This window comes from Crassostrea angulata, chromosome 3 (assembly GCF_025612915.1).
Source record: "Crassostrea angulata isolate pt1a10 chromosome 3, ASM2561291v2, whole genome shotgun sequence".
NCBI classification, from domain to species: Eukaryota; Metazoa; Mollusca; class Bivalvia; order Ostreida; family Ostreidae; genus Magallana; species Magallana angulata.
This window is the reverse complement of record NC_069113.1, coordinates 33,723,884-33,746,221: the sequence shown is the minus strand read 5'-3', so window position 1 is coordinate 33,746,221 and position 22,338 is coordinate 33,723,884. Positions and strand designations below refer to the sequence as shown.

The window sequence follows — 22,338 nt, the reverse complement described above, 5'->3', positions numbered from 1 at the left end:
TGCCATGTTGTAAATTTTGTATTTACACCCACCCAGAAAATTCAAAATTTACGACATGAATTCTTAATGAATTCTGTGAACATGCAGGATCTGTTATAAACATAATTAAACAAAATAAATTCCACGAGGAACTCTAAATAATTTATATGATGAACTTTTTGCTGTTAAAACTACAAATAAAGCAGTCAAGTGTCTAGAAATATTTTTATTGGTCACGACAAGGAAGAAAGATTTACTAACAATATAATAACACGGTACGATTTTAATAGTGATAAAATAGAGATAATTAAACGTAATACTGTCATACGAGAGTGTGCCGGTGCCGTGACCTCATTTCTGTAGTTTTAAAGTTTAAATAATTCTTAGACATAAAGAAAACATTTATTTTTTTTTCATTCAAATTGCTTGAAAATTAAAATCATTAGGTAATATGATGTAAAGTAAAAATGTTAAGACAAAAGTCTCCGTATTTTTTGATTGGCCCTCGTTATAGCGTTCTTCATGGTTGGCTTTCAGTTGTTGTTGATGAATGTAAAATGAAAGCATGAAAAGTCTCTCGGGTTCCAAGATTGATAAAACATGGTATCTTGTTTAAGAGGCATGGTCACCATTTTGGTAAGTTTTTTTTATGTAATTGTAGGTAATAACACTAGAATTGTGCAATGCATCTCACTTATGATAACTCGACGACTGACACTCAAATTTTGGTTGACTATTAGAAATATCACTGAAGCAGTGTAAACCAGGTGAGCTAAAACGGGAAAAAAATTAATAACTATAATAATTTCACTCCACTACCTTAATCAAATATTCGATTACTTATTCTGAATAAAAAAAAAACAAGTTTTTTTTATTGTTACATACATATTTAATAGCTGCTCTTTTATTCACGACAAAAAATAATGAAAACGAAAAAAGAACTACATTGTATTTTGATTTTATATATAACATCTTTTGTATAGAAAATTATATCAGATCAAACATAATGATAAGAATGAATAGATGATTATCTAATAATGATAAATAAAAAAAATGTTCGTCAAAATGTCTAACGAGAATTTCATTTCTCTTCATCGTCTGATTCATCTCCACTGTTTCCATCACAACACTGGTCCTGGTTTGCTAAGGGAGACAATATGGCACTCACTGCTTCAAAGTCTGTAGGTTCTATTAAATCTATGGGCCGTTCCTTATCCTCTGTCAGAATATTTTTGTCTGCGCCATGCTGTAGAAGCAACCTGAAGATTAGAAACGGCAACTATTACCCTCTGGGTCAAGTGTAATAACAGTGTCGTCATGATATATATGTTGGGTTTCGTTCGAAAGCGTTGAAAAAAAGACTGGTCTTAATCAAATCCGTGATCCTTAAATAAAAATGTGTATCGGCATATAACTCAATATGATTTAAATCAAATAGATGCTTACAAATAAAAAAGACCTTCACTGTAGATTTTTATCACAATGATTTAAAGCGCATCGTTAAAGAATGTTTAAAGCAATATGAGCTGCAATGTTGCTGAATATTTTTTTTACGAAAATGTTATTTACTACTAAAATAACAAAATTGTTAAGGTTTTAAAGTTCTATTGCCCTTATTTCTGTTGGAAAAGCCACGAAGAAGCCTTTTAAAATTGAAGCACAATTGAATTATTGTGGTCCTGTACAAAAATTGATCTGCTATATATTCCTTTGAAGAGAAATCTTTCTTCCGACCAAAATTAATGATTTTTTTTTCAAATCTTATTTATCTTAAAAGTTTAAGTTACATGCAGACTTATCATACTAGCAGGCTTTTTGCAGCAAACTAAAATTTTAAGAAATACAGCTAATATTGCTTTAAATACAAGTTGAAAAAGTTTTTATTCACGAGTGATTTTAAAAAATCTTCAGTTCCGAGAACACATTCTTTTCACCGAGTTATGCTTTTCTTTGTGGTTCATACGGGTATAGAATGGTAGCGAGAATAGCAGTACAGTTAAATATGAATACATAAAAAAATTCCCGCAATGATCACCACCACCTTTAAAGCCTGTATGAAACACTAAAGAATGCAATTCATAGGTGTCGGAATCGGGGGGGGGGGGGGGGGGGGGGGGGCTAGTGGGGTGCTTACCCCATCCCAACCCACAGACACACCTTTTTTAATACAAAGTTAAACATAATCTTTTTTTTTTAAATTTTTTATTTTTGCTTGTCAAAATTTCTTGTGCTTACCCCATCCCCACCCATAGACACACTTTTTTTTTAAAACAAAGTTTTAAACATAATCTTTTTTTTTTTATTTTTTTTTTTATTTTTGCTTGTCAAAATTTCTAATAAGTTTATCCCCCCTTTTCATTTTTTTTTCTCCGAAGCCACTGCATTTTACTGCTTTTATTCATACCGTTTACCCTCATTGTATCACTGTTTATTAAATTACATCCATATGAGTGAGTAAAAAACGCATGCGTAATCGTTATCGTTGGTAGTAAGAAATAACAGAGAAAGTTCTTACGTGCTTTTGGATCATAATTATACTACAACTTTTAATGAGTCTGACGTCAGTCCGTGCTGACCTTTCAGTCTGTACAATTACTCAACATGTAGCATGTTTTCTGACTCATCTAGCGGAGGATGAGAATACATGGATCGAACCCTTGGCTAGCAACGATTGTAAACAAGAATACACACGCTTTGTGTTAATAATATAACACCATAAGTTATATTAAATGTACAGTTGTGTATTTGAGAAAAAAACATTTTAGTAACTGGACGCCGTTAGATAAATGCATTAATATTTGTCGCCAGTTTAACAAAGTTCAAGGAATATCAATTCATGAACATATTCATACCCAAACGAATTACTTTAAACTAAGATCGTGATTCGGTTTTGTTAGAAACTGACAAAATAGCTGTAGTCGGATTTCTTAATGGGAAAAAAAAAAACCAGGATGAAAATACTCAGTTGACGCAAGTTTAAAAATAAACTTATGTTTAAATCGAACACATTTATGAAATATTGTGCTTCTGTTTGCCATATTTTTATTGCATGTACGTTTGTCTGTAGAACTTGAATGTCATTTTAAATTTTTTACGAAATCATTTTATAGCTGTCGTCTGCAGATTGGTTCTTCACTGCCATTTTGTTTGCGGGGACAAATTCTAAACCGTTGATGACAATTCCATTCAAAATATTTTATTGCAACCCACTCATTTTGATTCCACTGATGTGGTATACATGTATTTACAATGCCAGGTATAGGAAGGTACCAAAATCAATTTGAAATAAATAATTCGCGCTGGACTGTAGACGTGTTAAGTGTTATTTGAAGACGCTCGTCCCCTTCACCCCCTAGTTAGCTGCTTTAATGAAGAAGGAAGGGGATTGTGGTGGTAAAATATTAACACTATCGTACACTAACCAGTAACATATGGTGTTCCGATGGGGCCACTTCGACCTTCGCACTTTCGCCTTTAGGTCGAGGTACGAGAGTGCGAAGTTGCGACGGCGAAAGTGCGAGAGTGCGACGGCGAAGGAGCGAAAGTGCGAAGATGCGACGGCGAAGCGCGAAGTTGCGACGGCGAGAGTGCGAAGTTGCGACGGCGAAGAAGCGATACTAATATCGCACTCTCGCCTTCGCAACTTCGCATTCTCGCCTTCGCATCTTCGCACTTTCGCCTTCGCCTTTTTATAATTATGGAACTCTCTATCGTTTAAAGACAATTTTAGCTGTATAAAAGGACATCTGAGGCAGACGATGGACTTTTTAGAATTTATTTTCAACAGCCTGCGCAGATCCATCACTTTTTCTAGGGGGTGGGGTGGATAAATAATTATATTTGTCGGGGGTGGGGGAGGGTTCCGAGACATATTTTGGAGATTTTATTATATATAATTAATAAAATTAAATTTTCCGGGGGGATGAGATCCGGACCTTCTCTCTCCCTTTACTGCATGTGTGAAGTTATTAGTATTGAATTTTCCGGGGGGGGGGGACCCCCTCTCCACCTCTAGATCCATACACCAGCAAGGAGTGTCGCATAATGAAATTAGAATGTTACTGTGTTTGATCTACGGTAAACAGACAGCTGGTAAGTGACAGGAGTCTGGAAGTGCATATGTATAACATACATTATGGCGGACCTTACATTTTATATGGAGTATATAACGATTAGGCATAGCCAGCACTGGTAATCATAAATGTCACATATACACATTAAAATATTTATAAACATTCATAGTAAGCACAATGGCTTAGCGCATGCGTACCAATGATATCATGGATTAATCGGAAAACCTTTGCGAGTACGGTGCCTGCATCAAATTCTATGTAATAGACCGAGACTTTCTGAATGCTATCAAAAAAGGCGAAGGCGAAAGTGCGAAAGTGCGAAGGCGAGAGTGCGAAGTTGCAAAGGCGAGGGAGCGATAGTAGTATCGCTCCTTCGCCTTCGCACCTTCGCGCTTTCGCCTTCGCATCTTCGCGCTTCGCCGTCGCATCTTCGCACTTTCGCTCCTTCGCCGTCGCACTCTCGCACTTTCGCCTTCGCAACTTCGCACTCTCGCATCTTCGACCTAAAGGCGAAAGTGCGAAGGTCGAAGTGGCCCCATCGGAACACCATAGTAACAAGAAAAATCCCGTAAAAATATAATTAAACGTGATATTTTCGTTTCCGGCTCAAGGACGAAACTACGATGAAAATATAGGGACATCTGTTGAAATTCACGTCTGAATCAGATTGTATGTACATGTATATCACACTTGTGGAATCAAATATAGTGGGTTGAAATAGAGTATTTTGAATGGACAATGTCAATGGACGACAGATCGCCTTCGCCCCCGTATTGGACATACATGTAGACCATCGCTTTACTAGAAATCGCCTGCGCGAAAAATTTCGGTATGGTTTCTTATTTCTTTTTTTTTTTTTTATTATGATATTAATTTCATTTGCACATACAATATATCATACAATATATATATATATATATATATATATATATATATATATATATATATATATATATATATATATATATATATATATATATATATATATATATATATATATATATATATATATATATATATATATATATACATGTAAGTATATTTAGCACAATTGAAAAGTCTGTTGACAGGATCAATTTCAACAAATTTAAGGGAGAGAAAATGAGGGACAGTAGGAAATGGATAGTGGGGGGAGAGTGTGGGGGAATTATGAGGATGTATCTGGTCAGAAATATTTTATTAATAATTAGGCGTAATCAAAATATTTACTGCCGAGTTGTTGTATTCAGACAAGGTATAGATAAATCGTGCCTTATGTAATTATGTCAATGGTCAGGATCTACATGTACATGAGAAAAAGCCAGTCAGTCCACTGGTTTAAGAAATTATTATATTTGCCTTGTTTTGTTGCAGTGTATTTAAGTGTAGTTATATGGGTTTTGAGATCAATCAGAAGTTCATGGATTGATAAGTTTTCCTGTAGACATCTCTTCCTGTATATGTAAGATTTGATTATAAGAAAAATTATACCCAAATAAATTGAATTAGGGGTTCCTAATATAAATGATTTTTCTTCTAATGTAATATGTAAACCTTTTCCGTCACATATTGATATAAAGTGGCTTAAAAGATTTTGGACATGTAAACAGTCCCAAAACAGATGCACGATAGTTTCTTCGTTACTTTGACATAAAGAACACAAGTTTGGTCAGTTTGGTTTCTTATTTCTTAACATTATCTATCTATGTATCAAGTTTGAACGAAGTCTTTCATTTAAAGGATTTCGAAATTACGGTCTGGACAAAATTTGTCTCTTTTTTTTTGTTCCTTTAACATCACACACACACCTTATGATACCGGCGTGACCCTCTGCGCATGCGGCGTGGAGGGGCGTCCATGAGTCTGCATCTTGTTTGTTGATGTCTGCGCCATGTTCTATCAGAAGCCGGACAGCCATCAAGTTCCCGTCTAACACTGCCTGGTGGAGCGGGGTCAAACCTTTAAAGAACGAATCCAGTAATTCAAGAGAAATTACGTTTTAGCGTGTTTTATATGTTACTATGATGGTAGTGTAATTTCTACTAGAATAAATTGCAAAAAAATATCAATGATATATATTTTAACAAACTAGACAAAATTGAGATGGTGACCATCTCATAGGGTCCCACTTTAATAATGGACAATGGGAGGAAAGATATGCTCCGGACAAGGATTTTATATCTAATTCTGCTATATGACCTTAACCATAAACACAGAAACATGGTTCAAGGTCGCCGCACACTCTGTATCCAAAGGCAATACGTGGCTAAAGTATGAGCCAGATTGGGCCAAGGGAAGAGAAGATATGCGCCGCGGACAAGTGATATCGGACGGACGGACGGATGGACAGAGAGATCACTATAGGGTGCCCGCAGAGCGGGACCCTAATAAATAAATGAAAAAAACAAACTGACTCCTGTTCTAAAACAATAAAAAAAAATCACAAACAATGAAAAAATTATCAAAAAAAAAACAAAAGACTGAAGAACGTTCGCTTTGCAGGAGCTGGATATAATGGGAGGGTGCTATAAAATCGTTGTCGCCATTGTTAGGCTAAATAAATAACATTTACTCTGTTACTTTCAATTTGTTTTCTAAATTGGACGTCTTATATGGATGTACATTTTATAAGATGTCTAGCGACCCATTCTGACTATGATATTAACAGCAAGACACTGACGCAATTTGTTTCTTTCAAAAATGTCTGAAACAGGTGGATTGAAATATATTTTCTGTTCCTGTCCAATGGTTTGCGTTCCAATACGAAATATTAAATACATTATAAATGCAACATCTAATACTTTCTCACTGTGCTTCACTTGCTGGGTGTTGTAAATTATATACATAGTCGTGCGCGGATTCAGAAAATGTTCCTGGGGGAGGGGTCCGAGGAAAAATTTTGTGGTTTTTTTTTAGGCTGGACCTACCGGTATATCGGCGCATGATACTAGTATTCACATCATTAATTTACTAAAATACTACCAATTTGCGGTATAGATCAGCCAATGAGAAGTTTGTGTTGTTGATAATATTTCATTACAATTAAGTTTTGTTGAAAAACAACTTGCCCTTTCTACTCTGTGATGCTAGATATGGTGTTTTGTGAAAATTACCATTAAAATTTAATATAAATGTTATACACGTAACCAGATAATCAAAAATTATCAACAAAATCATTACATATATTATATATTGTCCGCATTTTGAACCTTTCGTCTTATTTTTTATTCAACGCCCTTTTAAAATCTACATTTCCTTTTATTAATGAATATCACACAACGTTGAATTTTGTTACAAACAAGTAAGCATACTATCTGCATATATATATACATACACTTGTACAGGTACGTATCTGGTACAGTTTGCTCTGTCTCTGAAGATACGATGTCGGCTTCCTTTATTAGAAATAAAGCAATATGTCTAGTTTTAACCGATAAACCAATTTTTATTATTAAACAATAATTTTGAAATTATTAACACCCAGGTAAAATTAAAAAAAAAAGGAGACAGTGACTCACTTCCTGCATCAATCCTCGATGACAGCTAACCCCCCCCCCCCCCCCCGACTTTTAAGATTTTTATTTTTCACCCATGAATTTTTTTATTAGCTTACATATATGTAGCTTTATAATGTACACGATTTGGGAATCGATGCCATGTTTGCCAATTTAAAGATCATATTCATGATATCTGAGCATTTCAATAAAATCTAAAGCATTTTAAAACTTAACAGTACAATTTTTTCCCTTGTAATATTGCCATACTTTGGCCGATCAACCAATGCAGAATAAATTTTTTATCTTATATGCTATATCCAGCTTTATAACAAATTAAGCATAGATAGTTACATTCTACACGATATTAACACATCATTAGTCATTATAATCCCCATAAATCTCAGGCACGTTTCATCGGGGAGCGGGACTGTGTCCCCACCCCCACCCCCACCCCCCAACTTTTTTCTCGCAGCAAATACATACCTTGTATGTCTTTCAAATTTACATATAGAAAATTGAATTTTCATTAAGTTGCCCCCCCCCCCACACACACACACACGTTTTGGGAGCTTGTAAAAATTGAAATGAAATTCAGGATATTACATGTAACAGTGAAATTGAAGTTTTACATGTAGGTAAACAACCCCTCCTCACGGATAAGGATTTCCTTTTTATTTTTCCCTTGGATTTTTTTTTGGATGAGTCTGGCCCCCACTCCCATCCTTTTCAAAAAAAGATAAAAGTTAACGATGATACATGGCTGAATCTGGTGTTATGATACTGTCTTGGGTATCATGGCGGAAGTATTAATAAGTTGCGAGGGGGAAAATGTATGTCAGTCACTAAGTCCTGTTTTTTGTTTTGTTTTTGTTTTGGTAAGCACAACCCCGTTGAACGAACTGTTGTATTTAGGACACAAATGTATATTTGTGTATACTACATGCACCTACAATTATAGGTCATGTGCATATTTGTAAGAAATTTGATTTTATGATTTTTTGGGAGTTATGCTCGTTTTAAAATCTATGTATATCATCACCGTGCAGTATAGGAGCGTGGAGAATGTGAGCTCGCTCACTTTTTCTTTCATTGAGAAATCTGCTCAGTTTCTGGACCAGGCCCCGAGGTTATAAAACTTTTTCCGCACTCGTACTCCAACTCGTACTCCGAGTATGTGCTCCACTGAGTACGGCTCTAAAAACCGAGGTTATAAAAGTTTTGGAGTACGTTCTCCGCTGAGTACTATTTGGAGTATGCTGCAAAAGCTACGAAAGACGAATAGGGCCACATAAAAAAATATTTTTATCTCGTAATTACGAGAAATGATCTCGTTATTACGAGTTAATTATCTCGTTATAACGAGAAAAGATCTCGTTATTACGAGTTAATTATCTCGTAATTACGAGAAAAGATCTCGTTATTACGAGTTAATTATCTCGTTATAACGAGAAAGATCTCGTTATTACGAGTTAATTATCTCGTTATAACGAGAAAAGATCTCGTAATTACGAGAAAAGATCTCGTTATTACGAAAAAAGATTTATATAAATGGTGCATTTCTGAAAACACCTCCAAGTTGACTGGTTCACTCTTTTTCTTTACATAAACGTTAATTCAATTTTGATTAATGTTTAAATAACACCGGACATTATTCATTAATTTTTAAATAAAATGATCGGATTTGACATGTAACTAATATGAATAAGTGGAAAGGACTTCATGTAATTCTCATTTCATCTTACATATTATAATCCCACTCCGAATTAAAAACCAGGTAGCCTTTGTCGTTAAAACACAATTCTATTGTTACAGTTGACTTTAATGACTATGTACATGTAGTTTCAATCATTGATATACAGGATTTACCTGAATTGTGTTCATACACAACCTATATGTATATTGAAAATAATTGATTTTGTATATCAACATTTTGGAGTCTGAAAACAAATTACATGTATCCTTCTAATCAATATATAGTTCAATCAATTCATCAATCAACCTGCTTTGCTCCTTCTTCTGAAATTTCGTTAAAACTGATTGGTCCGATTTTATATCAAATTCTGTTTATGCTACTAAGCGATGATAATGCTAAGTATGTGTATAATAAAAGACATTGCAGTAGTTCATACACTTGACATAAAGAGAATATATAGAATAATGAAACGCGCCTATGAAAAGACCTTTTCTCGTAATAACGAGATCTTTTCTCGTAATTACGAGATAATTAACTCGTAATAACGAGATCTTTTCTCGTAATTACGAGAAAATTAACTCGTAATACCGAGATCTTTTCTTGTAATTACGAGATATTTAACTCGTAATAACGAGATCTTTTCTCGAAATTACGAGAAAATTAACTCGTACTAACGAGATATTATCTCGTTATTACGAGATAAGAATATTTTTTTATGTGGCCCTATTCGTCTTTCGTAAAAAGCCGATCGATGAAATTTTACGTCTCTGGAGAAAGACAGAGAACGGTAATTTATGTAAATAGTCCTGGCATGTAGGCAAACTTTACATGTATTCAGATTAATTATTTATAAACAAAATGTAACACCTTATTTACACGTACATATTACCTTCTTCATCTGCAAGCACTGAGATGTGTCTGCATCTATAACTTATGAATTTTAGAGCAACAAAGACGATACATCCAGTGTAATTGGTAGAATTATCAACAAACTGTGTTAATGTCAAATCTCTCTCTCTCTCTCTCTCTCTCTCTCTCTCTCTCTCTCTCTCTCATGAGACTCAGATAGTGATTCATGCATGTGATGATTAAGTATAATTATGTTGTAAGGAACGATATGAATATAAAAGAAAGAAGTAAGAATTTACACGGATATGAAGAGAGTATTTCAACATAGAATTTAGTTCGATATATCTTAAGTTTTCCTGGCTTTTTAACGATTTTGATATTTTACATGCCAGGAAAAGGTCAGAAACGACGCCAATACGAAACTGGAAAGTCACTGCCCCCAAGTGGATATCTCTTAAGATATTTAGTGAGCAGTTCCTGTATTAGGAAAAACAGGGAAGAGTTTAATTCAAAAAAAGAAACATATACTTGGAAAAATCACAAAAATACTGAGAAGATCCGTTTATTTTCACACTCATATAGTAAATTATATGGGTATTCCAATTTAATTGCAACATACTATATTTGCCTTAATTCTTGTGAGAAAAAAACATCCAATATCTTGAAGGGGTGGGGTGGGGGTGTGGTCCCCTGCTTACAAAACATAATAATCCTATATCTATGTCAATAGTTTAGATAAGTAAATGTGTTTTCTTTTTCAAATAGCTAGGTAAGGTCAAGTGTGACCAGGGCCGGTTATGAAGTTAAACGGTAAAATACATTAAATTTTAAAATTTATAATAATAAAAGCCCAATTTTAAAAAAATCAAACAGAAACGCGTTTAATCCAGCCAACTCTCAGAAATCTCCCCCAATGCTTTGAAAATATCACTCATAGCATGCATGGTCTACATGTGCTATAATTACTACATAAATCAGCAGCAATGTCATCTCCTGTGATGTCTTAAACGTGTCCTCAAAGTCATCGCCCGTCGATGACTTCTTCCCTTCAAGCTGATTGTACAGAAGAAGCCAATCAACAATGCCATGTGCTCACCATGCGTGTTTTATCATGTGACAGACTATTTTTCCGGGGTTGACAGAGGTGAGAGCGAAACTTCTGGTGAGAGAATGATGAAATGTAAGCTAATTAGTGAAATACTGATAGGGATCATAATACCATCTTTGTATTTGTATAAGCTACTTTTCTGACTACATAGATATGTACATGTATATTGTCAATACCTTATGACATACTGATGTGCATTTGCCCGGCTGCTACATGGACTATTTTGTATGTGGAGTCTCTCTTTCAGAAATTTCTCTCTCTAATAATGTAATTTTGTATGCCCTATGGGACAAAAATTGGAAAAAGTATTATTATATTATACTATGATATTACATATCATATATATCTAATATATGTATATTTCGTCATGAAATATCTGTTTGTGCTGTTTGTTATCAATAATGATACAGTGAAGTAAAAATTAAATTATGATTTCAACCTAAACTATACACGAAAGGTTTTTTTTGCTAACCAATGCCCCAGTTCTACAATCACTATATAGATGCATCACACAGAAATAGATGGACATTCATACTCGCTCTGGTATTTCAGGCCGTTGGAAATGACAAAATGATAAACGTGGTGTTCTCACATTCAAAAATTTCATGTGAGGGCATCTCAAACTATTTACCCGGTATCCTCTTCGGATCATATCAAATGATGTATCACAAGCTACTTAGAACCATTTTAACAAGAGCTTGGACTTTGGGTAGTTGGTGTCAAACAGCAATGTGACTTAGGCCTGTCTATTTTATTTTAGGCCATCCAGCCATTGCTCTCTGAAATCAACAAGATTTGTCTGGCTTTTGAGCTATGACTACGCAATCGGTGTATATTTCACTTAAAACCAGCGTCATTTAAATTTGTTTTGACACAAGAAATAGATAGTCCTGCTGAAAGTCCAAGGCCTTGTTAAAATGGTTCTATAAACCCTTATTACTGACTTAAAGTAAGGTGCAGGTAGCCAAATTTAAGGCAACAAAGAACTTTTTGCTAAGCCTGGAGCAAACATAATGCAGAGTGTTGGAAATATATTTTTCATTAATTAGTGAACTAGTGAATCCCGCGGCAATCAAGCTCGGTTTGAGAGTATTTCTCGAAACTGTGCTCTTTCTTCTTATGATAATGGGCGTGAAGGTATCCATAGTTTATCTTATGCGCGTATTCAAGTTTTTATAAATTGGTTTATTTTATTCATCGTGATTTGCCAGTTTCTTGTGAAAGAAATAAAACAGATGCTAACTATCTAGAGAATTGCCAAAGAACTTCATTCCCTGTTCAGAACCTTAAAAAACCCTTCATCTTTCTTGACTGTATGGATATTAAGATGGTAGTTTGTAAACAAGTAATAATCCGTTTCCAATAGCAATATGCTCCCCGTGAAGTTTGGTTTGAACTGTGAACATATTTTTGTTAGCAGATTATTACATAAAGTTAAATGCCAGACGATTACAAAACAAAGAGACAAACAACACAAGTTACCGATGTGCTATTCCGTCGGAAAAAAAAACACCACAATACCATGGTACATACAATCTTTAAGCAAAGAGATTCAAAATAGAAGAAAAGTAGGAAAAACCAATGAGATGTAGATCGCATAAAAGAAATTAAGAGCAAAAATCATTTCAATGCGCCACAACTAACTTTCCCCATCGATTCTCTGACCCTTCTCACTATGAGGTCAAACTTCCTCTTGTCAGTCCTACAATGTACATGCAATTATAACGCGTCCACAACGTACAGTCAAACTTCGTTATCTCAAACTAGATTGGACTGTCTAAAAACTTCGACATATCCATTATATTCGAGATATCTGTGCTTGAGATGACACAGTTATCCGTACTTGTCACTTCGAGACCATTGTACACGCGATTCTAAAAGTTGGGAGGAGGGATAGACCAATAAAAAATTGGGGTAACCGTCTTCACCTAGCCCAGTGGCTGAAGGCGGTATCTCAGTAGCTAAAGACGGTTACCCCATTTTTTATTGGACTATCCCCCTCCCAACTTTTAGAATTGCATTTACAATGGTCTCAAAGTGACAAGAGAAACTGGAGAGATCATTTACCCCCGTTATAAGGCAAGCATTCTGCTCAGTTCCTGTAATCAGCTTCTTCAACAGAGATCCCGGAGTTTATCAAGAAATCTAAAATAAAGGGGGAGATTACCTGCATCGTTGATTCCACTAATATCCACCTGAAGACTTGCTCTTCTGAGCATACCACTCAAGGCCGGGATGTCATTTTCCTTAATATTGTCCAGAAACACCAGTTCATCGGGGAATCGTACTTTTGGTCCAGTCTTTTCAGGATTTTGCTTGGCGAACAAACTCGCTCGACGACTCATTTTTATCTGTATGTCTGAGCTTTGTTTACATTCCCTCCAAACAACATATGTATATAACTCACAGATCCTGCTTCTTCTAGTAAAGAACGGAGTCTTGCATTGATTAAGATGAAATCAGTGAGATACGGTAAATTGAGGTTACAAAAGTTGTGCACACAATCAGAAGGAAATCTCGGGGAGCAGACGCACTCGCCGGGGAAGCGTTTCTAGGACAACCTCATGCTCATAAATTCGGCAGGTGATCAGAAGCAGACGTACACTTATCTGAAAGGAAAACGTATAGTTTTTTTTATAGATCTTTAACTAGCGATTAGAAACTTTTGTAAACACTATACACTGTAAAACTGGCGCATTTTGGAATATTTCAGAGTCTTCTTGCATGGAGTAACCAAGGCCTGTTTTCATTTTTATTTTTACTTGCTCTTGTTTCTATTAATAATTTTTTCTCCTTTGCTTTATTTCCCTGTGGTACATCATATCTCTTGTATCTGACACAAAAAATCGAACTGATAATTCAATGGAGAGAAATAGTGCGCCATTTTGTAGATTAGATATCAGTTAAATGGGTTTACATATCGCCAATTTTAGACAAGGCCAGCTTATTTTGTAAACCACAATCTGTCCTGTTTGTGGCTTCTGTCATGCATCAAACTTCGAGATATAAGTCAACTGTCCTAATTTCCAGGGTTTTTTTTTTTATTATTATTCTTTGAAAATCGAAGTTGTTATTGAACAAATAAAATGATAAATAGGGGACAGCTGTTTATTGACCTTATGTCTGTGTCAGCTATGAATGTTATTCTAATTGACATTAACCAGGATGCGAACAGATCTAGATCAATTAACAATGCTCATTATTGCACGCCTAAGTTCGATATATATCCTACATATGATAGGCCAAGAGAATGGTTGTTCCAAGATTAGGTCTAAATATGTATATGTACAAATGTCAGTCTTATACAATTTTAAAAATTAAACACCTTTACTACACAACCTAAGTAGAACTGTTACACACACTTGATTGCATGAGATAAAATTTTATTTTATGAAACGAATTTCACTGACCTGAATACAAGGAATTTGGGGCGTCATGGTAATTGCTCTGTACTTTTAGAAACCTCGCTTATCAAATACATTCTAAATATATTTTTAATAAAAATATCAATCTAGACGACTAATTCTAATTTTGACTGTACTGTACATCATATGATAAAGAGAGAAACTGCAGTTACATGTCACCATTTTCTGAAACTTACCTGTAAGCGGGCCAGTTGTTAGTGGCAGGGGGCACCTGTAAAATATTAATTGTAACAAGCCTTACGAGGTCAATCCTGTCCAAACGAATGTTCCCCCAATTCATCAAATTCTGTCCCCGAGTCACAATAGGTACACACAAGTAATGGCCATTCCCAAGTCGTAATTTCTCTAACTCCTAACTCTTTAACTCCTAACATGAGGGCCCCGATTTAATTGACTCATAAAATTTTTTGGTTCGACAGTGCATTGAAATTAAGCAAACCACAAATTAGTTTTTGCAACGTTCGAATGAGCGCAATCTTAATATATGTTTTTTCCCAGACCCAAATTTCTTTAACATTTTTTTTGGTATTGGCCTTACCTGAGCAATATTTAGAGCGAAGATCAACAGGGACACTTATTAAACGATTATATAAGTTGTTTGAATTGGCACATGATTTTAATGTTTATTCGTTTAAATAGAAACAAATTACGGAGTTTTAAGTATCATGTTCCATTTCACATTGAATTTTACAAAGAACTACATAATTATGTATATGTAGATCATGAAATATAATTGTCTGGTATTAATTGTAATTGAAAAGAAAGATTCCTCAAGAAGTTTTACTATTCTAAACCCTCTGTCTTTAAATTGATTCAACTATTGTCAACACGAAATGTAAAAGATCTTTGCAATTTAGGTAAATGTATAAGAATGCTTTTGTTATCAGAAAACTCCATGTATAAACTTGCCTTTTTCAAGTGACCCGTTTATATGTATATGAACATATATTCAACATGTATATTAATTGCCATATATATGTTTGTGAACCATGCAGCTGTTGAGCAATTAATAATACAATACAATATTACATATATCGAATGTGACCTGATACATGTGTCTGTGGGTGATGTAAATTGTATATGTGTTAACATGTGTAAATATGATTGACAATTCAGTTCAGGTCATTTGTTCTTTCACCCCATTTCAACACATGTTGCATGGGGACAATTGCAAATCATTACATTGGTCATATAATTTGGGTCAGTAGTAGTTATGATAGAAAGAACTTTATATTGGATGAAAACTCATAAATACCCCTGTTACAATTCACTTCGAAAAATGACGCACCTTGAAAATATTCTTTTTTCAAAGTGCGTATTTTTTATAAAGTGCGTTGCCACATACAGGTACCTCATATATATCTTTGTAATTAACATGCACATAAAGTATATCCAACACCTGTGATCTTTAGCCATAAGAGAATTTCGAATAAACTGCATGCTAATTACGCTGATTATATATCGACTTTACATAAGTTAACCAATCTACAGCATGTACAGGAATATTTAGAAATAATAACATTTAGTATTGGGATCATTATATAACATTGTAAATATGTACGGTTTTGTAATCAACCCCCACCTGGATTATACAGACAAAATAATACAAAAGTTAAATTCTCTTCACGAACAGAGAGAAAAAAAAAAGATTCTTAGAAAGAGTTTTAAACATTGAGAATTCTGTAGTTTAGAGATTTTTTTTTTAAAGTTCTCTTTAGAATCAGGATCGAATAAAATGGTAAACACTCTAAGTAACAGATAAATGGCTTAGATTTGAACTCCTCTTTGACCAGTGTTTTGGATAATGGTTTTAAAATAAGTCATCGGGTAAAACGTATGAACTTGTTTGACATTTTACATAATTCGTAAACATTTTTGTCCAATATGGAATGCATCCGTGTGTCACAACAACAAATTTTATTGTGAGAAACAGATAGACCCCATGACCCCCCCCCCCCACCCCCCACCCCCCACCCCCCCCCCCAACAACCACTCCAACTTAATGATGTACACCAACACGTATATTTTTTTTTGAATATATAAGTTTTTTAGATTCATGTAATCTCCATACACTTACCGGATAAAGAGACAGACATTATTCCGTGAACATGACAATCAATGACTGACAAGGGAGATGGCCAGTACCACACTACATTGAATACAACTTGTATACAACTAGACACCTATCACCCATTTATTTACTGTCTGAATCACTTTACACACATCTTTATCGCCATTAAGAGGCACTCACCTAGCTTGTATCGTCTGGTCCAAACAGTCAAAAACAGTGCAAACGGAGTGGTCATGATTCCGAGAAAGGAAAAAAAAAAAGCGAGGTCCTGGCACGTCCACTTTACAAGTTTATAAGGTTATCTATCGCTATCTTATAAACACTTTCTCCGCGAAAAATCCCACGGAATTTAACACCTAAGAAACACTATCTCGGAGCGATATTGCACCTATGGCCCGGCGTTGCGTTTTCTTGTAGGATATTTGTACCAACAATATTTATCTGATTTATTGCCTCGTCAACAATGGGGTTATTTCTTTGTACGATCCAGTTAATCTAACCGTCGTCATCCCTGCATCTTTGATCTCATTAACATGTGTAAATATTGAATATTTGAGAATCGATCTTTAAGGGTTTCGTACAATGGAAGGCATGCAACTTGTTGTCCCGATAAGGCCTCACTTTGTAATTCATTAATGCGCGCTAACATTTAATTATCGGGGGGAGTCCAAAAGGCATTATTAATAGCTTAATGGTAACCAGGACGCTGAAATGCAGTGCAAAAATCACCAGTGGGTTTGTTTTTTTGTGTGTTTTGTTTTAGTTTTTGTTTTTGTTTTGGTTTTCCAACGTTTAAATGTCCTCTTTGGCATGTAGCATCGGGGGGGGGGGGGGGGGGCACTTTTTTCGCAGCAGTCATCAAGGTATGTGTTATTTAATGTTATTTTGAAGTTTTTGGTATAAAAAAATGGTAAGGGGCAACTAAAAAAATTATGAATCATGCATAAGTATACAATGATAGACCACATCCGTATAATGAGATATTTTATTGTTTCACCAGTGTTTGATCATTGCTTGTCAATGGTCATAGCTTACCTAAAGAGGAAGTCGACTGAATTTTCGCATAAAAATTTACCCACTATTTTGATTTGATATATAATTTAATTTCATTATTAAATATTAATTAGTCTACCTAATTGTTGTAAGAAATATGGACTAATTTAGGTGATCGAACTTCCTACCCTCCCTTCGGGAACATTATTATATACATATTTTTTTGTCATGTTGGTAAACTGAGCTTCCATCCAAGTCATTCTATATTAATACACTTCTGATGCATAACAGCGTACATTGCAATTATTCCTAATATGATTTTGTTCTAAGAGAAAACTGTAAATATTTTTTTTTTCATTCATTGGAGGTAGTGTTAAAATTTCTGCTCTTAAGATGGTATGGGAACACCTGTCGATATTAATGTGGTACGATGGCTTAATATCATATAAATATAAGTACATAAGTATATTATGAGATGATAATTTCGGTCGGGGTGTGATCAAATCTATCATAAAGCCCTTCGGGCTTTATTGGAATTGATCACGCCCCGACCGAAATTATCATCTCAGAATACTCAAAGAATGATTCCTTATTCCTTATTTTTTTTTTTTTTTTGAAAGGTTAAAATTATGAAAGCTCCAGTAAGATTCAAACTAACAACTTGCGGATTCGTAGGGAACGCTCTGGATTATTATGCTTCGCTGCTAGGTAACATGTATGAGAAAGAAAAAAATGTTTTGAAATTATACTTGATTTTATACTTTAATTAAGGTAGCGTTAAAGTTTCTGCTTTCAAAACAATATAAATATCTAAAAGTATATGATTATGCTCAAAATGCAGCCCATATCACTGCTTTATACATGTGGCCGCACATACTTATATATCTATGTCTTCCAATGACCTAAAACTTTGTTGCATAATAATTTACTTGTCATTACTACTCTGTGATACTTTATGAATACTTTGTTGTAGACATATTGTTCTATGAGGTATTGTTAATAGTTGGAGGAAAGTTATCACAACACATTTTATGTTTTTTATTTGAGTGAAATATTCTGATACGATGACTTTGACTCGACACTCGATGTTTTATACCCTTATGCTCTACACTTTTCGAATAAATGATCAGTTTTATATCTTATTATTTTCAGTTGAATTCTTATAATAAGAACATATGGAGACAGACATAAAGGACAATTTTAGTTTGCGGATTCGTTAATGTAATTACTTATAAAACTACAAATAAAATGTAAATAAAAATGGAACATTACCAGGGATATGTTATCCTAATAATTCATATAACGATAAAATATCATCTCACTATTTTTCAGACCATTAATAATGTTTCATGGCAGTATACGAGGGTAAAAAAATATACGAAGACAATTGGGCTGTCTATCGTAAATTTTTCATAAATACGAAGTTTCATTCCATTTGATGAAAAGGTTTTTTCAGTTAACCGATTTTAAAATCAACATGTTTTGTCACCACGGCGCACGGTAACGTTGAAAACACGCACGTATAGTTTAAAGAAATATCCAATCCTTTTATCACCCTCAGTCTTTTGTGCTCTTCAACATACAATTTAAATCGGCACTCTATCCCTTGACGTCTAATTTGTTCACATTTGTTCGAAAATCATAAGTTTGTTCCTCGAAGTTTTCTTATTTTTTACCGCATGTCTCTTCGTTTACAGTAAGAAAATCCCTAAATGTCAGATGACGTTGTTAATGCTTTTGACAAAATATTTACCGATATTCTACTCTTGTCCGGTCTGTTTGATGTCCAAAATACAGTTACCACAACCCCCACAAATGTCTAAGAGTTAAACACAAATGTGAAAATAATTTTTAGCTTATTTTCCCCACCATTGAGCAGTTACACGGTTTTTATCGGCTGTTTAACAAATCTATATATCCCGTCATTATTAGTCCCCTACCGGTTTCACCGGAGGGGACTATAGCTTTCCTCTGCGTCCGTCAGTCCGTCCGTCCGTCCGTCCGTCCATCTGTCTGTCCCACTTCAGTTTTCCACACTTTTTTTCTTTATGCATTTGAGGAATAATATGAAACTTGCTGAACAGCTTCAAAATGTCAAACTACAGATCAAGTTTAAACTTTTTTAGCGTCTAATTGACATATTTTCGAGAAAATTAATTTTTTATATTCAAATTTTTTAATGTTCGGGTTCGTTATCGGGTTCGGTGTGTATTGAATAAACGAGGCCAGTATGTAGTCAGTAATAATATCGTGCGTTACTTGTACCATTCCTTTTATCATTTCTAACAAACAAATAAATTCTGTAAAATAATGACAAGCATTGTGTTGTAAATTTAATCGGCAGGGTTTTTTTTTGTATTATTACAATCGGGTTCGTTTTCGGGTTGGCCTGTTTAACTGTTTGGTTTGATTAGGGGTACAGAAGACGGTAAGAAATGATATTGTGCATAACAGTGCATTGTTTTCACAAAATTTTACCAGCGAATACATAATAGACTTGGCGAAATTCCACGAGATGAAATGGAGAGTATTATTTTACCTATTTTGTACAGTATTTAATTTCTATATCAACTTTATAGTTTTAATTTCCTCTGTTCTTTTATCTCTGATTAAAGCATGACATCTCGTTTACAATAGCTCTGAAATAGTTGTGTGCTTGGAAGCTTTCAAAGAATGATACCAACCGGTAGGGGACGTGTATTGCTTATGCAATACTCTCAGAATGCTTGTTTGGTATAAAGAATATCATGACACTGGCGTCGGAAGCAAATTGAAAGTGGGGGGGGGGGGGCTAGACTAAATCATGAAATTCCTAGTGTCCATATCACTTCAAGGTAAATTTAGGTACAATTATCTTTGCTGTGAGAAAAAGTGGGGGGGGGGGGGGCTGAACCATCTATTATGCTATGTCCCTAATGGCTAGGTCTAACTTTGCAAAAAAGTGGGGGTGCTAAGCCCCCCCAGTTCCGACGCCTATTCATGATAATTCCTAATTTTAGGTTTCAATATTATTTGGTTTTAAGCCCAATTTATGGAGATATTACTTTCAACATAATATGGCTTATTGTTGACAGAACACTAAGTTTGACCGTGCGCCGTGACCTCATTTTGTAGGATTAGATTCTAAATAATTCTTAAAAAATAAAGGAATATATTAACTTTTTTATTTCAATTATTTAAATACCGGGTATGTCCACTTTTAGAAGTTATATGGCGTTAAATAACATAGCTATGGCATAAGTCTTCGTATTTTTTATGGACCCTCGTATATAAAGGTCAACAATATAATATTTTCTAGATATTCAGTATTATTTTACTCATTTTTGATGATGCCTAAGAAGATCTCCCCCAGCAGCTATAATTACAACTAGTGACATTTTTTCCGGAAGGTTGTGTTAATGTAATCCGGAAATGACCCAAATCTCGGACCACACAACATCGTTCTTAATCCACATGAACTGCTCATCGTTCCTGCAATTCGAAAGCTGTATGTGAAATTCAACTTAACCGGAAGACTTAAGTGTAAATGTAATCCGGCAAAGGCTCAGATCTCGGACCACAACATCGTTCTCAACCACTTGAGAGTTAGTTGGACATCAACCACTTGAGAGTTAGTTGAACATCAACCACTTTAACGACAAGACAATTGAAAAATGTGCATTACATCCGGTGAGCTTTTGATGCATCATTCCCGCCGTATAACTCATAGATCTATGGAACCCTTTAGCAGCATGTGACCAACGCACAAACGAGTTCGTCTTGAAGGGAATTGAAATGTACATTTGTTTTCTATGTCACCTACTCAATCGTCTTTAAGACTACATTTGTATAGAATTACACATGGAGATTATATAAAGAAGAGCTTATATCGAGACAACTTGCATTATAAAACAATTGTATCACTGCCTTAACATAATTAGTAGTATACCCATATGTGTACAAAGAGATAATCAAGATTTCATTTATTTTTTATGATCAATAAGAGTTTTATAAGCAAGTAATAATTATATTCTTTATGCTTTATATGCTGACATATTTGCTTTTCAAACGGCCAATTAATTCTTTTCACCAAGTTCTTCAATTTGGGATTACTGTTTATCATTTCAATAGGATTATGGTTAACATTTTTAAAATCAACTACTCTTCTTTATAATATATTTGCTTTAAGGTGGCTCTATACACCACTTCTTGATGACACGCAAAAAAGAAAATCTGAAAGCATGTATTTCCGGTACTGGCTAATTTAAATTTCTCGATACAGAAAGAGCGAAACATGTTGATGTTGCAAACCCTCAAGGGTACGTTTGGTTTTAAATTCTGTTCGACATGATTTGCATGAGAGGCTGTTGTACAAATACATTTACCATTTTTTCAGGTTAAATACTGAAATCTGATTGGTTTAGACGTAGTTGATATTCTGTTCTATTACCCTCAGCGTTAGCAACGCACTTGGCAACGGGTAACACAACGAAATGTTACATGCGCGTAAATTATGCGCGTACGGTTCGCAATAGACTGAGTTCATGTCATTCCTCTATAAAAGCAGCACATTTTTGTTTAAAATTATGACATTCAGTATTATAAATAAAAAATGCCTGTTGGGGAGGGTAACAGTTGAAATTGACACCCCGAGAAAACCATTGTCAACCGACGCGAAGCGGAGGTTGACAA

The 22,338-nt window shown here is 34.7% G+C and overlaps 1 protein-coding gene across 4 annotated transcripts; it reads right to left on the bottom strand.

Annotated features, from left to right (window-relative positions):
* Nucleotides 1-833: 833 nt before the first annotated feature.
* On the bottom strand, nt 834-17,057 carry LOC128175841 (protein phosphatase 1 regulatory subunit 27-like). Of its 4 annotated transcripts, none has more exons than XM_052841689.1 (5): nt 16,855-17,057; nt 14,780-14,814; nt 13,346-13,787; nt 5,840-5,990; nt 834-1,238 (listed from the first exon to the last, which is right to left on the bottom strand). In XM_052841689.1, the coding sequence occupies exons 3-5, from the start codon at nt 13,521-13,523 to the stop codon at nt 1,061-1,063; spliced, it is 507 nt and encodes a 168-aa protein (XP_052697649.1). In that variant the 5' UTR covers nt 13,524-13,787; nt 14,780-14,814; nt 16,855-17,057; the 3' UTR covers nt 834-1,060. The 4 variants fall into 4 exon arrangements, with proteins under 4 accessions (XP_052697649.1, XP_052697651.1, XP_052697653.1 ...); XM_052841691.1 differs by lacking the exon at nt 16,855-17,057 and adding an exon at nt 16,681-16,768; XM_052841693.1 differs by lacking the exon at nt 14,780-14,814.
* Between the last annotated feature and the right edge of the window lie 5,281 nt (nt 17,058-22,338).